We start from the raw sequence: 16271 nt of genomic DNA on the forward strand, positions 1-16271 counted from the left end.
TCTGCTTTTATAAGTGCTTTTTACTCTTTCTCAACGTTTTCAGGAGAAATTTTGATAACTTGGGATGGGGATACTCCTAAGAATTAACGTTCAATGCGTCACAACCTATGTCTGTCACTCAACACAACATTTGGGCAATGCCATTAGAAGCACTGTGTAATGCGGCTGTAGAGTGTTTTACTCTAGATTATAAATTTAATATTGACCACTATTATTTAAATGATATATTAAAGCTTCATTTACAGTTATGATTTTCAGGATAAATCATAGGTTAATTCACTGTTCAGCCAGACTAACACAAAGGAACACAACTGTGTATTTCTGTCTGAAAACATTTAACAAAAGCAGCAGTGAAATGTAGATTTAAAGTGAATGCATTACAGATCAAAAATGAAATTATCCTGAATATTATCTGTTTTTTGGAAATAAAAGGTTATGTTTTTAAACACTGTTGTACAAGTTTCTTTTCTGTTGGATGGCATCCTGCTACATAAAAGCAAGATGTATTTTTCTAAAGCACACAATACATTTTTATTAAATGGTGTAAATAAAGTAAAAGGTGAAAGCACAGTGTTATAATATTGATATGCGATTATTTTACTATACACGGGGGGGCGCAGTGGCGCAGTGGGTTGGACCGGGTCCTGCTTTCCAGTCTGGGGTTCGAGTCCCGCGTGGGGTGCCTTGCGATGGACTGGCGTCCCATCCTGGGTGTGTCCCCTCCCCGTCCGGCCTTACGCCCTGTGTTGCCGGGTAGGCTCCGGTTCCCTGTGACCCTGTATGGGACAAGCGGTTCAGAAGGTGTGTGTGTGTGTGTGTGTGTGTGTGTGTGTATTTTACTATACAATTCAAAACATTTATTGGCGATGAAACGAACAGCCTACGTCCTAACTGACAGCAATTCCTGCTAATTCTTAATTCAGACTTTCAGCTTTTAAATTCAGATTGACTACATAAAAAATGTACGTTTACTCAGGTATGTTCTTCATAGGAATGCTTGTTGTTGGGAAATATACAACCCATGATGTTTTAGTCTGTTGAGGACTACGAGATAAAAATACTCAAATATGGTTTATGTAACATTTATGAAAAATACACAGTTCCTTCCTCCACAATGATCTCACAGGAAAAATGTGGATAATTTTGACAGTCACCATCATCCTCCATGTTCCAACCCCAGGTGTCTAGGGGTAGCAAGAGTGGAACATCAACTGAATGGTAACCATTAGTAATAAGGGCCCAGCAAAATGACACATATAAGAACCAAGTGCTCAGTGTAGTTTCCTTTATAGTGGAAACTGAGGCAGATGTTCAAGTGACTTTGTTTGTACAATATTTACAAAGACACTTTCCAGAGGGAAAAGGAACTACAACAGTTACAAACCAAAGAACTTAGAAAAACTATTTTTTATCTAGTAATACTACCCAAGCTATGGAAAGAAAAACAAAGGGCTCTTGAGCATCTGTGGCACCCTAACTAAGGTATTGTATCCAACAACAGCCAAAAGTACAAGGGGTGGCACCTAACTTTTCCCAACCAGACAGTACCACAACCTTTGTGTTGGACATGCAAGGCATGTGACATTCTTTACCAGTTCTTTTCCCCCCAAGGCAACACCACCAAGATAAACTAATTGCAGTCAACCAGGGTACAATAGCTGAACAGAAGCCATAAGTAACACACACACACATTTTCAAAACCACTTGTCCCAGACGGGGTCACGGGGAACCGGAGCCTACCCGGCAACACAGGGCGTAAGGCCGGAGGGGGAAGGGGACACACCCAGGACGGGACGCCAGTCCGCCGCAAGGCACCCCAAGCGGGACTCGAACCCCAGACCCACTGGAGAGGAGGACTGTGGTCCAACCCACTGCGCCACTGCGCCACCGCGCCACCACCCTCCATAAGTAACACTGCCACTGAAAACAAGTGAAAGTTGCGCTCTGAGACACAAATCTGAGATTCAGTGGGCAAATTTTTTTTAAACTTCGGATCAGAATGGATCACTAACCCACCCAAGGGTGTCTGGCTCCACACACTGTCTTACTCGACACGAATAAATTTCTTCATTCATCATTTCCAATAATTAAAATCTTTATTCAAAAAATAAATTAATCCTAAACAAAATTTTATAGAAATACTAAAATCAGTAAGACCAACTAATATAAGAACCGCATGGCAGAACCTTTAAAACACTAAAGGACATACCCCAAGGCTTAAAATCATACTTAATAAATAACTAAAGGAAAATTTACCCGGTAACACTTACCGCTCTAGATGGGCGGTCCCCTGGCCTGTTCCCAGGGTGTTACCATATACCCTACCTACCGTTTTTGGGCGATTCCCTTCTCGCAACATGTCTACCCTATTGTCGTTTTAGTAGAGTAGGTGAATGATAAAGTACATATACAAAGTAAAAACACGACATGCACCACACAACGAAACGAAATCTACACTAAAGTCAATTAATAGATAAATAACAATAAATGAATAAGAAAATACAAACACAACCCACAAGTAATCATTTATAGGTGACTACTTAGAAGTGAGGGAGGCGCGGTGGCGCAGTGGGTTGGACCGAGTCCTGCTCTTCTGTGGGTCTGCGGTTCGAGTCCCGCTTGGGGTGCCTTGCGACGGACTGGCGTCCCGTCCTGGGTGTGTCCCCTCTCCCTCTGGCCTTACGCCCTGTGTTACCGGGTAGGCTCCGGTTCCCCGTGACCCCGTATGGGACAAGCGGTTCTGAAGATGTGTGTGTGTGTGTGTACTTAGAAGTGCGATCAGTGCTAGAAATTTTTAAAGTAGTGCAAAATAAATAAAGTGTGCCATAAAAATTAGAAACCCTACATCTAACATAAAACATATAACACACCACAAAATGCAACACTTACAGTCACCAAAAATAGGGGTTACGGTGTTTTGTAAGTGCGAAAGGATGTGTGTTACTTTCCCCAGGATGGAGGATCTGTCACAAACCTGTGGGGTCGCAGCCAAAAGAAGCTTTTCCACCTATCTTTGGCTTCTGAGTAACCCCACCGAGTGACGTCTTTCTCCATCCTAAACGTTAGGTCAGCCTGGATTTTATGATACATGCCCTGGACGCCCAAGTCTACCCCTGTCTGGACCAGCTGGGTTCTTGCGTTCCAAAACATTTGCTTGGCCACGCTGATCACCAGCCACGTCCAGGTGGCTGCTGCCTTCTGAACGCCAGGGTCCCATCCCCTCAAGACTTTGTCATACATCAGTACCATCTGCGGATCGATCTTCCTGCACAGGCAAGTCACCAAATGCCAGACCTCCCGCACCTGCCTGCAGTCCCAGAAGGCATGTGTGAGAGTTTCACTCTTGCCACACTGGAGTCGCGGGCAGAGTGGGTAGCTGGTCAATTTGTGCCTGTGCACGACTACTTTGACCAGCAACTTACTGTGTACACAACGCCAATTCAAATCTTGCAGATGGTGGTCAAGCCCCTTTGACTAAATCCTGGTCCAGGTACCCTCCTCGAGCCCCAAAAGAGCTTGAGTTCCTCTCCTCTCGACCAAGGCCTTATACAAGGCCCTGTGCTTAGGGAGGGTCTCTGCCTTGACTCCGACCACCATGGTATTACTCCACTTTACAGCGTGGCTATAATGGGGGGGCCGTGTCTCAGCATTAGGCCCGGTGTTGGACCAAGACTTCACCAACTGGCCCATTGGAAGGGCCAAACAAAGACACACGAAGTACTGGTGGGGATGCTCAATTGGAGCTGCCAGTCGGTTGCATAACTGGGAGAGGAAGAGACAATCCAGTTTAAGAGGAATATCAGGCACATCCCTCCCTCCCTCCCTCCTCCATTGGAAGGTACATGACCTCCCTCCTCACGTACTCATACCTGCCCCGCCAGACGAGATTGAAAACGTCCTTCGTGAGGCCTCTCCGCATTGTGCGGGGCAAGGGGTACACCTGCGCAAGGTAGAGCAAAGTGGGGAGGATGTCCACCTTCAGCGCCAATGTTTTCCCTATTAAGGAAAGGGACCTTGTCCTCCACAAACCCATTTTCCATCTGGCTTTGGTCAGACATTCTTCCCAATTAACCCTGTTAGAAAGTTGACCCCCAACACCTTAAGAGGACCCTCGCATTGGGAAAAACCACTGATGCAATCTTCTCTATGCTTCCAGCTGCCGAGGAACTTGACAAGAGACTTTGAGGTTCAGCGCTGAGCCTGAGGCACGCCCGAACACCTGAACCAGGCCGAGCACCTGACCGAGCGACTGGTCCAAGCACAGGAACAACGTAGTGTCATCCGCGTACTGGGCCAGCTTCACCACTTCACCACCACCCCCCAGCAGAATCAGACCATCAATCCCCGGGTGGGCGCGTATGGCGGCCGCCAGCAGCTCAATATAAAGAACATAAAGGAGCGGGGGGAGCGGGCAACCCCGCTCCGCTCTGCTCTGCTGGGGCACCCACCCCCCGAGGGAGCCGTTGATGGTGACTCGGCTACCTACCTTGGCCAAATAGGAGGTTTTTAAAGTGGTGGGACCTGGAGGTGATTGGTGCTGATGAAGGAAGTGGCAGCAGGACTGACCATGATCGACAGGGGAGGAGAACTAATGGTAGAAAAACTATGTGTGGAGGAGAAAACAGGTAAACACAGAAAAGAAAAACAAACCAGAAAAAAGCCTGTACAGGAAGGCAACGCTCTAGTTTTCAGAAATAGGCGTACTACATCTCAGTTTTAATATTTCTGTCAGTGGGCGGGACCCGGACTCTGATTGGTCACTCAAGTGTTCATCAAATGGGTCTTCAAGCTCCAGTCTTTCGGAACATTTCTCAAAGTTCAATACGGTACAGTGCGGTTCTGGAGGAGCAGAACTGGTGTCACCTGTAAATACGCAGCAATGACAGCAATTTCTGTCCTCTCCTTGTCAGGATGGTTAGACCTCAGCAGTGTTTTAATCTTTCTCTTTGTGTTTTTGATACTTGTGGACCTAATTAAAAACAACAAGGCTCCGAAAAACTTTCCTCCTGGACCACCGTGGTCCCTGCCTTTTGTGGGAGATCTTTTCCGTATCGATTCGGATAGAATTCATCTCCAGATGGCAGAGGTACATGCGTTTTCTCTAAATGAATTAATGCAGCCGTTAAAACCAACAGATTCACAAGGCAGGAGGTGGAGCAGATCATCGTTTTGCTGAGAGACTCTGTTCCGGCTCATTACCTTCTGAGGATAGAAGGAACATGAACAGCGTGTTGCTGATTTTCCTTCGATTTCTGCTGTTGCACTATTTGTTGTCAAACTCCGTAAAAGAATAGACTACACACTAGTCCGAGGAATGGCTCAAGATTAGAGCTGCTGCTGGGTTTAGACCCACAGGTTAGAGGTTTGAATCCCACCTCTCTCTGTACAACAGTTGTTGAGTAGTACTTGTCAGTGCTCTGGTAAAATTACCCGATGTATAAATGAGAAAATAATTGTAAGTTGCTGGGAGAAAAGCACAAGTTAAATTAATAATTGTGAATATATTGGAAAGTATTCCTACTCTGGTTTTTATTTATCAGTAAAATATATTCTCACACACACACTTTCTGAACCACTTGTCCCAAACGGGGTCACGGGGAGCCAGAGTGTAGCCCGGCAACTCTGGGCGTAGAGCTGGAGGGGGAGGGGACACACCCCGGACAGGACGCCAGTCCGTTGCAAGGCACCCCAAGCGGGACTTGAACCCCAGAGCCACCGGAGAGCAAGACCCAGTCCAACCCACAGCACCACAGTGCCACCGCACACCCCCCGTAAAATATATTAATGTTGCTGTTATTCCGCCAAAGAAAGCATTATAAATGTTAATGTCCGTATTACAGTGTCGAAGATATCAGTGGAACAAAACAGGTATAATTTGATCGCAAACAACTGTTGCCTTCATTGTTTCTCCTTGTTATACCAGATACTGTATGTGCTGGATATGATTAATATTTTACTTTAAATAGTCTTGTTGAATGTGATGTCGTATCAAGGGAAGTATCTCATACTAACATTTTTTCTTCGAAAAAATTGGAGATTTCTTTCATGTAGCACACTATCAAAAGCATTTTGTGCCTGCCTTCTGCTTCTCTTAATACAGAGATTTGATGAGAATTACCGGACTGTGGGCATTTGTCACAAAATTTACACACCGCCAGCAGAATATTCCTGGCACACCCACTTTAGATCCCTTACAGAAACGGCAGAGCCACGCTCACAGTCAGGTACCAGAGAAAACATGAACTTGTATGCCTGTAGGATGTTGTCCTCACAGAAGGTCGGAACTTGGACATTCAAGATAGACAGGAAAAGATGTTATACTCTGTGCATATTTTTCAACAGCTGTACACAAGGACCCAATTCAACCACCAACCTAAAGCCACAGAGAACTACACCCAGCATAGCAAACATACATCTTCAATGCCCTGAGACAAAGATGCTTAACTGACCTAAGCCACCCACCCACCAAACCAAAACCCGCCAACAAAAACCAAACCAACAAACCAGATCTAACCCACCAAGAAATAACCAAACCGAGCCTAACTCACCAATACAAAACTGTATACTAGTATAGTGTCAAATGTTGAAGCATGTCAACAAGGCTGAAGGACTAAGCAAAACTTAAAACATATTCTATAAAAGCAAAAACTAACAAACTAATTTTTCTCAAACACTTCACATTTTTAAACACCGATTTAACATAGTGGCAGGTTATCATGACATACAACTGGGTTGCTCTCAAAGTCCAAGCATCGCAGGAAATGGAAAATCTCTCTGCAGAAGAGAGGGAAGGCAGAACGTCTCGTTTAACTTCATCATACAACCAGGGAATTGCCATTTCTGTTAAAAACTGACGGGTTGGTATTGTGTAGTGTGGTTCACACTCGCGAAGCAATTGTCCGAAGCCGTTATTCTTGACAGCACTGTATGACCATAAATCCTGACATATGAAGCGCATTAATGCATTTGTTATCTTTTGAGAGCACTGAGACGTGGATGGGCGTTTCGAGATAAAAGCATCGGGCAACGTTGGCTGCTTCTGAGATGACAGGTGTGTGCTGCTACCTGCTGCGACCAGGGCTGGCTGGTCTGGATGATGTCTTGTCATATGCAGAGAGAGGTTTGTCGTGTTGCCGCAGTACTTAACTTTTGCTTTGCCATTCTTGCATATTGCATGACTCATGTATAATGTCTGACTCTCCGGTTTAGTGTAAAACCCATAATTGTCCCATATTTTTGATTTTACTTTTGTCAGCGGTGGCAAAATCCTCTTATCCATTTTGAATAGTGCGCTGCTGCTCATGTTGCTAAAATGGCAGCTACTTGACATCACGTGATAATTCAAAAAGAGCAGCAGAATTGATACGGCAGCAGCTGTATCGATATGCTCATCGTCAGGAGTTCATGACGATGTATCGCTGTATCGATATTGTGAGCACAGCCTTAATAACCAACCACCAAACCACACCCACCAAAGCCCAACCTACTGACCAAGCCTCCTCCCACCAACACAAAAACTAACCATCAAACCAAACGGGCCAAGTCTAACACATCAACCCATACCACCAGAAAAACCAAGCCAATCACCCAACCATCCAACCACCAAACCCAAACCAAGTCTAACCCACCAACATAAGAAACCATCAAACCACAATCACCAACAAAACCAAACCAACAAACCACATCTGAGCCACCACCAGAAAAACCAAACCAAGGCTAACCATCAATCAAACCCAACAAAGCCAAATCAACAGACCAAGCCTACCTCATCAACCAAACCAACAAACCACACCAGCAGGGTTCCAACATGAGTATTTCATTGAGGTTATTAATTGAGCACCTCCCTTTGTTGGTGTTTTGTTGAATTAGGCCCACGACACCTCCAGTAGGCTCAACAGCGCAATCCGGCAAACCAGACACATCCCCCTCCACACACGTTTGAGACCCTTCACTCTCAACAAATACCGCAACCCCACTAACTCAACCAGTTAAACTACAACTCTATACATACCTTCTAACCTTACCTCCAGACCCGCCATCACACCAACTGCTAATGCGCCACTGCACAAATTTAAACTATCCTACTTAACACAGCCACATATCCTTAATTATCACCAGCTCCTTCCCACTACTCACCACCTACCACTAATTTTCCACCATTACACACCTCCCTCCAGCCTGTAACCCCAACTACCCTGCTCTCTTTTTAACCACAACCACTGACTTCCCTTCTTAGCTGCCTCAGACAGCTCCTTCATTGCCGCCTTTAACATCGAACTCCCTCAACAATGCTGTAGCTGATTTAGCCACAAACCCTCTAACACCTACCTCTCCCGGCCTCACGTGAGCCCGCCATCCATGGTCCCTTGCCTCTGCTACCAGATCAGCATATTTTAACAGTTTCCACTCGTATGCCTCCCCAATAGCATCCTCGAACGGCACTGTTAACTCTACAAAGTACACAGTACGCTCACCCTCCGAATATAACACCATGTCTGGACACAGCGAACTAACAGCAATGACCTGCGGAACCTGGAGCTGCTTGCCCACATCAGCCAACAGCTTCCAGTTCCGTGCATTACCCCACCTACCATGGCACGTCTGCTCTTGCATAGTGCTACTCTCTCCCGCCTGCACAAAACCAATTGTTCTAGCTAAACTGCCAACAGGCAAAGAATTCACAAGTAGCTACTTACTCTCAGACACACCTGCTAAACATCTAAGAACTTGATTATGGCACCAAGTATAGCGCCCCTGCCCCAAACTGACCTTACACCCTGACAAAATGCGCCTCAGAGTCGCCACACCACTACACAACTTACAAGAACCATCACCACCTGCCCGTTGCGTAACGTTCTGTGGCGTTGGTAGCACATCATAAGTCGCTCCAACAATAAACTTTAGGCGACTCGCCTCCATCGCCCACAGATCTCGCCAGCATTCCTGCCCTCGGACCTGCTCAACAACCAATCGCCGTCTGTCTGCCTCTGGGGCAGCACTCCACAACCGCCGCAAATGGCCGGGGCCAAACCCTTCCTTCCCTCTCTTCACGTGCCCAACCACGTCCAACAACATCAGCACCCCTTTTGCTCTCTGAGCTGCGTCTCTGGGGTTTCACCTCCGAACTGTCCTCACTGATGGCACCACCTTTCTCACAAACTCATCTTTTGACTCCGTTAGAGTCAGCTCCAAACCTGCCTTTGCACAGTTGTACTCCTCCACCAAACCTGATACTAACAGCTCCAACATACCCTTACCATATAGCGCTACACTACTCAAACAGCGTGGCACTCCCAGCCATCTCCTTATCGTCGCACTAATAATCTGCTCGAGCTTCTCCACCTCCTGGACAGAAAACTCATACACCGTAAGTGGCCACCTAACACGTGGCAAGAGCCCGAACTGCAGACACCACAACTTTAACTTCCCAGGGAGGAGGGATGCATCAATACAAAAATTCTGAGGAATTCATTGTTTTTGTTTTTCAGTTGTACAACACGTTCCCATGGCTGATGCGCAGATTACCTGGTCCACACAAAAAAATATTATCCCACTGGGCAATTGTGATTGACTTTATAAAGCTAAAAATTAAGGAGCACAAGGAGGACTGGGACCCTTCGACTCCGAGAGACTACATTGACAGCTTCTTTTCTGAGATGGAAAAGGTAATATTAGAGAAGTAACCAGTTGAATTGCAGAATTTTTTTGCATGATGTAAAATGCAGTTACTTATCTGTTCTGCTAGTATCTGTTCCAGTACAGAACAGAACATAATTTTTGTCGTTTTTTGTCCCTGAAGTGGAAAGATGATGCTGAAGCAGGTTTCAATGAGGACAACCTGTGTTTCTGCACTCTGGACCTGTTTGCTGCTGGGACAGAAACAACATCAACTACACTGATCTGGGCTTTGCTGTATATGATTAAATACCCAGAAATACAAGGTTGGTTTTCATGTTGCAGATAAGTTTACTGAAAGCTTGGCAGAGTTATAAAGTTCTCAGTTGAGCATGGTCTACAAGATGAGAAATATTTACGACCATTACTTTTCATATTATTTGAATGGTGTTGTTCATTCGAGATAAAACTGGACCAAGGCTGATAAATTTTAAGTTTAATTTGCCAGAGACATATACAAGTGGTGTCAAAGAATGTGTTTTAAATGTGTTTTATGCTGTAGTACAAACAAATGACCAAGATGTCCCAGCTGTGAAGTTTGTACTCTCAAGATACAGGTACTGTACCTATTCAGTTTCCTTATTAAAATCTTACTTACTCTGCTACACATTTAGAGAAGGTACAAGCAGAAATAGACCAAGTACTTGGACCCTCACGTCTGGCAACCATGGCAGACAGAGCCAATATGCCCTACACTGATGCTGTTATTCATGAGATACAAAGGATGGGTAACATCGTACCACTGAATTTGGTGCGTCTGACGACAAAAGACACCACACTGAGAGGATACACATTGCCCAAGGTAAGGTGATTTATTTATTTTTTTTGACATATCAAGATATTCTCCAGACTTTATATCCTGTACATTATAAACAATGTTAGAACAGTGTTTTTTTTTTTTTATTTGAAATCTATATAGATACTTTCATGTATTTTTTCCAGGGTACTATGGTGATGGTAACATTACACTCTGTGCTTTATGATGAAACTGAGTGGGAGACTCCTTTCACATTTAATCCTGGCCATTTCCTGGATGCAGAGGGGAAGTTCAGAAGACGAGATGCCTTCTTGCCTTTCTCAGCTGGTAGCATATTACATGTGCAATGCCTTACTGATGAAATCTGTCTTTCCTGTTCTATATTTTACTGTGAGAAAGTTAGAAATACTGTATACAACTCAATTCTCAGATGGCCTGCTATGCTTGAAAACAACATCAATGATGATGACTTAGCTTCACAAATGGAAAGTACATTCAGAAGAATCTATGTCCTTGTGACAGCACAGTTTAATAAAATTTTGAAACTCAGTTTTTATAATATTGTTCAATATACTTGCTCAGTAAACAGTAAAAATTATGTGGCATGGAAATAGGAGTATAGTTCTCAATTATTATGTTGTCTTTGTTTCTTCAGGCAAGAGGGTGTGTCTTGGGGAGCAGCTGGCACGGATGGAGTTGTTCCTGTTCTTCACCTCCCTTCTCCAGCGGTTCACATTCTCTCCACCCCCTGGTGTGGAGCCCACCCTGGAGTCCAAAGTGGGAGTCACCCACAGCCCTAAGCCATACAAGTTGTGTGTTGTACCCTGCTGAACACAGCAATGTCCTAAGGGAGGTGTTTTGCTGGAAATCTGAAAATGTTCTGATGCCACATTGAACTAATTACCCGAAAGTGTAGGGTACAAAAGGAATAGAGTGGTGTAGGCATATGTATCCCATGGAAGTGCATGAGGTGGAGTTGTAACTTAAGTTACAATGTCATGTTACCTACTTCAGTAATGGGTGTTTTGGGCCTTTGCTTTTCATACTGGGGGCGAGGGTGTGAGAATTAAGTTGCTATTATCACCAAGACAAAAACTGAACACACACACACACACACACATTTTCAGAACCGCTTGTCCCATACGGGGTCACGGGGAACCGGAGCCTAACCCGGCAACTCAGGGCGTAAGGCTGGAGGGGGAGGGGACACACCCAGGACGGGACGCCAGTCCGTCGCAAGGCACCCCAAGCGGGACTCGAACCCCAGACCCACTAGACAGCAGGACTGCGGTCCAACCCACTGCGCCACCGCACCCCACTAATGTGAGGCATTGATGGCAAATTTACATGTATTAAATACATCTGTAACTGGTAAAACTCACGATTTTGGAAAGGCCTATGTTTACACAGTATGCATGGTAGGGCAGCAGGCATTTTTAAAAAGTTTTGACATAAACTTTACCACAGTAGCTCCAAAATTCCCTGGGTTTCAGTGTAGATCAACAGTGAGATTAGCAAGCATGACACCTAGTTAGAGACGAATGAGTTCACCTCCCGACAACACATTTTCAGGTCCTGAGATTGTGGAGTCCTTCTCAGTGACCGAGGCTTCATCACAATATCCGAACATATCCCTACAAGAAAATAAATAACTATAGTGATAAAAAGCTTCCAGGATACACAGAAGATACACAGATGTAGATATACAGTAAGAACTGACATATTTTATGTAACATTGGCAGTCACACATATGTACTGACTAATGGACAGTTATATGAATCCTGTTGGGGCTTCCTACGGATGTTGATTCCAAGAATGCCTTCTTTCTTCCCTCCTAATTTTACTGTGCAGAACAACCAATAGAAAAATGAACAACACAATATTGGATTCCTGTCACCATTACGAATATCAGTCCCTTTCCACCATAAAGTGAAACACAGTCTAAACAAAGTTTACTTTTCTTAACCATAATTTAATTTACTTCCCATTCTTCATCCCACACTATACAAGGAAAGTGGTTTGATACCTTGACACTGTGGCAACTGCATCAAATACAGTATTGTAATGACCCACATTACTGGGAAGTATTATGTCTGAGTGGAAAATGAGTTAAATGTAAATAGTTTAATTGTTGGTAAAATGGAAATTAAGTGTTCAGCTACTGTGGGGACTCATGGGGGATATAAGGAGGTGAGTGTATTGGCCAGTGAAAAGAGAAGGAAAAGCCTGAGGAACCCAAAATAGGCTGGGAAGGCTGGCCTGAGGCACAGGTCCTGGGACCAAGAGCACATTTTAACAAATCTTCTCATTGGTCTTGGAGATATCTCATCAATGTGAGTTGACAGCTTGTTATGCAAATTTTGAGGCACAAATTACATTTGCTACTAACTCAGAATTCTTGTAAATGGAGCTCCAGTCGTGGAACTGCTTTCGACTCAGGGCAATATTAAAAGTATTGTAGCTAAGTAACCACTTGAGTTTTGAAATTACCACACAGGTGGAACAGAATTATAAAATCTGGCATTTTGCTGAGTACATTCATGTCTGAAAACATAATGCACTCATAGGACGTCAAGTTGAGTTGCACACAGGTTATGTTACGATGTTGATTTAAAATTATAATGAAAATAAAAAATTGTTTATGTGGTGGAGTCAGTTGTCTACATCTCATAATTTATAAACAGTGCTCAGTGTTACTAGTGAAATCTCATAGATGGGTGTGCATGCCTTAAAGTTGTGGAGATGTGTTTGTGTTGAAGCTACAGATTTCTGTAGCATTTTTCTCTAATAAAGTAGCAGAAAAGTAGTTGTATGAGCGAGATACATGCAGGCAGGCTAACAGAAATGAGTAAAATGACCCATTAATCACTGACATTGTTAAAGTTGTTTCAGTGTCTAAGAAATCTTAAGTATACAGCATACAATAGTTATGGCTGAATGTAGAAAATTATTTTTCATTGCTCATCTTTTTTTCTTTAGTCTTAGCATTAGCCTCTTAGCCTTTCTTCCTTACTCTGTTACGACCCCACGGTTGTGTAAAGGTGTAACACAGAGGTTTTGTATGAAGTTAGGAGTTACGAATTGACAAGACAATTAATAGGGTGCACAAACAGGGATGTGTGTTTAATTTTTTTTGTGAAGTACAAAAATGAAGAGCTAACAGGCAAACTTCATAAACATAGACAGAATGTAAAGGGAAATCAAAAAGTAAAGAAATATGCCTAACCCACTACCCTTGCAGACAAGCCACTTTCAAACTCCAACCTGGAAACAAAAAGGGGTCAAAACGCAAAACAAAGTTTTCTGCCACCTTTCTAACTACACTACTTTTACACTGTCTGAAGAAAGAAAACGAACAAACAACCAGACAAGTGTACAAGCAGTATACAGGCGATACAAAGAAAGGAGCAAAAATATCAAAATGCCGTCATGAAGGTAAACAGAAAGACCAGGAGCACTATGAAAATCACACTAGAAGAGTTTGTTAATCCATGAATGAGCTCCCCAATGGCCTTCAGGAAGTGTTCTTTCAATATTTGGGAAGTCCTGCCTTTCTTGGTCCAGCGAATCAGGCCCACTTCTTCTTGACAGATACTGCTGGACACTTGTGACTGTAATCCAAGTCAGAGGAAGGGAAAACAAAACAAGAAAACAAAATGGACACCAATTGGACCTAACAACAATGATGAAATCATGCCAGTTTGTTCCTTCTTTTCTTTAACGTACTCCCCATAGATGAAAAAAGTGCTGAGATGCAAAGCATGAAATAAATAACTCAAACTATATTGTTATGCTCCCCCTGAGATTAATTTATGCTGCGGCAGATTTAAAAGAAAACAGAAAACATTCCATTTTTAGGTTGTGTGCGTTAGTAAATATATAATGTAGTTTATCTTTATATGACACTTGCATTTTTGTATACTGTATTGCAAAGGCACCTACTGTTTGTCATCGTAATTTTTCAAGGTATGGTTTTAAATGTAACTTTATAACTCTCATCCTGCCATACTCTCTTATCTTCCTAGTTATTGTGGTTCAGTCGTTTTATGAGTCATTCCAAACTGCTGTTTCTGTTGCTTATTAATGGGAAGCTTTGAACAGTACAAAGTACTCTAGTTCATGGCGCCATATGATTCCTAGCAGTATTATGTCCTTGCACTGAATACTGATAGACAAAACAGGATCTGAGTCAATTTTACCCATTTCTGAAATAGTTAGTTTTGAACTTCCTGTGCCTGACGTTCTCTAAGAAGATTTTGTTTTAAACTTACTTGTCCATTAACTGACCAAGTGGAAATGCTGTTTTTTCCTGACCCGTGGAACAGTCTGTAAAGCTGTAAACCTGCAACTCTCCAGTATGTAATGCTGTGAAGCAGTGAAACTAGGTCTGAACTTGTATTCACTGTAGATATTTTCATCACTTAGGCTAGATATATTCAGTTAAAAGACTTTAACATACACTTGTATTATTGATCCCAATATCAAAATGCAAAGTTCCAAAACTGCATGGTCATACTGTTGCCTAGCGTGTTCAATGTCTTGTCAGCAATATTCTCTTTAAATCGGTACAGCTGCAAACCAACCACTCAGATGACTGGGGAGGGACAAAGTAATTTCCTGTTACACAGAGTCAACTGGCTGGAACGATTATAGGTAAACGTGAAATGCTTATCGCTTGCACTCTCACATAGTCAGACAGGTGCGGTTCTCGGAAGTGCAATGAACAGGTCATATTTACCACACATAGTGAGATTAGATACACGTACTGTTAAAAATGCTTCTAGTAGACGTTTTTATTTAAAGAAAGATAAAATCAAGTCCAATGCATTCTCCAAGAAACCCATACATTTATACACATACAATACTGTGCAAAAGTTTTAGTCACTTGAGGAAAAAAGCTGTAAAGTGAGAATGCTTCCAAAAATAATGCTCTTACTTAATAAACTTCGTACAAAGGTCAGTAACCATCCATCGCCAAGAACTGCTTCTCCCGAGCGGGGTCACGGCGGGCTTGGCTGGGTCCCGTTCTCTGGCAGGTCTGGGGTTCAGGTCCTGCTTGGGGTGCCTTGCAATGGACTGGCATCCTGTCCTGGGTTTGTCCCTTCCCCCTCCAGCCTTGCGCCCCGTGTTGCTGGGTTAGGCTCCGGTTTGCCACGACACCGCTTGGGATAAGTGGTTTCACACTGTGTGTGTGATGTGTGTGTGTGTGTACATTATGAGCATACATGTTGTGACAATCTTTCAGCAATTTCCAAACTGCAATGTAATTGAAAAAATAATCTTTTTTCAAATACATGTGTAAACGTTCCTGGAGAGTATCAAGGAAAACTGAACAGTAGTATATAGGTTCTGAGGTATTCCATCAGCACTTAAAGGTAATTCAAAGAATATAAAAAAAATTATAAGTTTTATCTCAGTCATGTGCAATTAGCTTTGTTAAATGTACTCTTTGTCAGCATTAAATGGCTTTAGAAAACAACACCCAGAGGTACAAAAATAACTTTTATGATTCGAAACCCATGAGATTATGAGCAAGATATGCCCGGTTATGCTCTGGGTCAGAGAGTAGATCTATCATTTGCATAAAGATGTGTGAATCATTTGGACTTTGACTCACTAACACAGTACTGAGAAAAAAGTAACACTCTTTTCAATAAATGCTGTGCAGTTACGTTCATTAATCTATGTATCTGTCACGCCCGCCGGTCCATCAGCGCTACCTGCGGCTCGTCAAGGGAGCACAGGATAAAACGGTGCCCTGGAAGCCCTTCCATGCGGAATCTCTTCCAGAGCATCCGTCGTCCTCTGCTCCACTTTGTGGTCTGTGCACTTTGTGTTG

The 16271-nt window shown here is 43.4% G+C and overlaps 1 protein-coding gene across 1 annotated transcript; it reads left to right on the forward strand.

Moving 5' to 3' along the window:
• The first annotated feature begins 9440 nt into the window (after positions 1 to 9440).
• Positions 9441 to 11263, forward strand: LOC108927874 (cytochrome P450 2J2-like). Its single transcript, XM_029254839.1, has 5 exons — positions 9441 to 9665; positions 9800 to 9941; positions 10290 to 10477; positions 10618 to 10759; positions 11088 to 11263. Exons 1-5 carry the CDS (start codon positions 9441 to 9443, stop codon positions 11261 to 11263), a joined length of 873 nt encoding a protein of 290 aa, XP_029110672.1.
• The last annotated feature ends 5008 nt before the right edge of the window (positions 11264 to 16271 follow it).

This window comes from Scleropages formosus, chromosome 9 (genome assembly GCF_900964775.1).
Source record: "Scleropages formosus chromosome 9, fSclFor1.1, whole genome shotgun sequence".
Classification (NCBI taxonomy): domain Eukaryota; kingdom Metazoa; phylum Chordata; class Actinopteri; order Osteoglossiformes; family Osteoglossidae; genus Scleropages; species Scleropages formosus.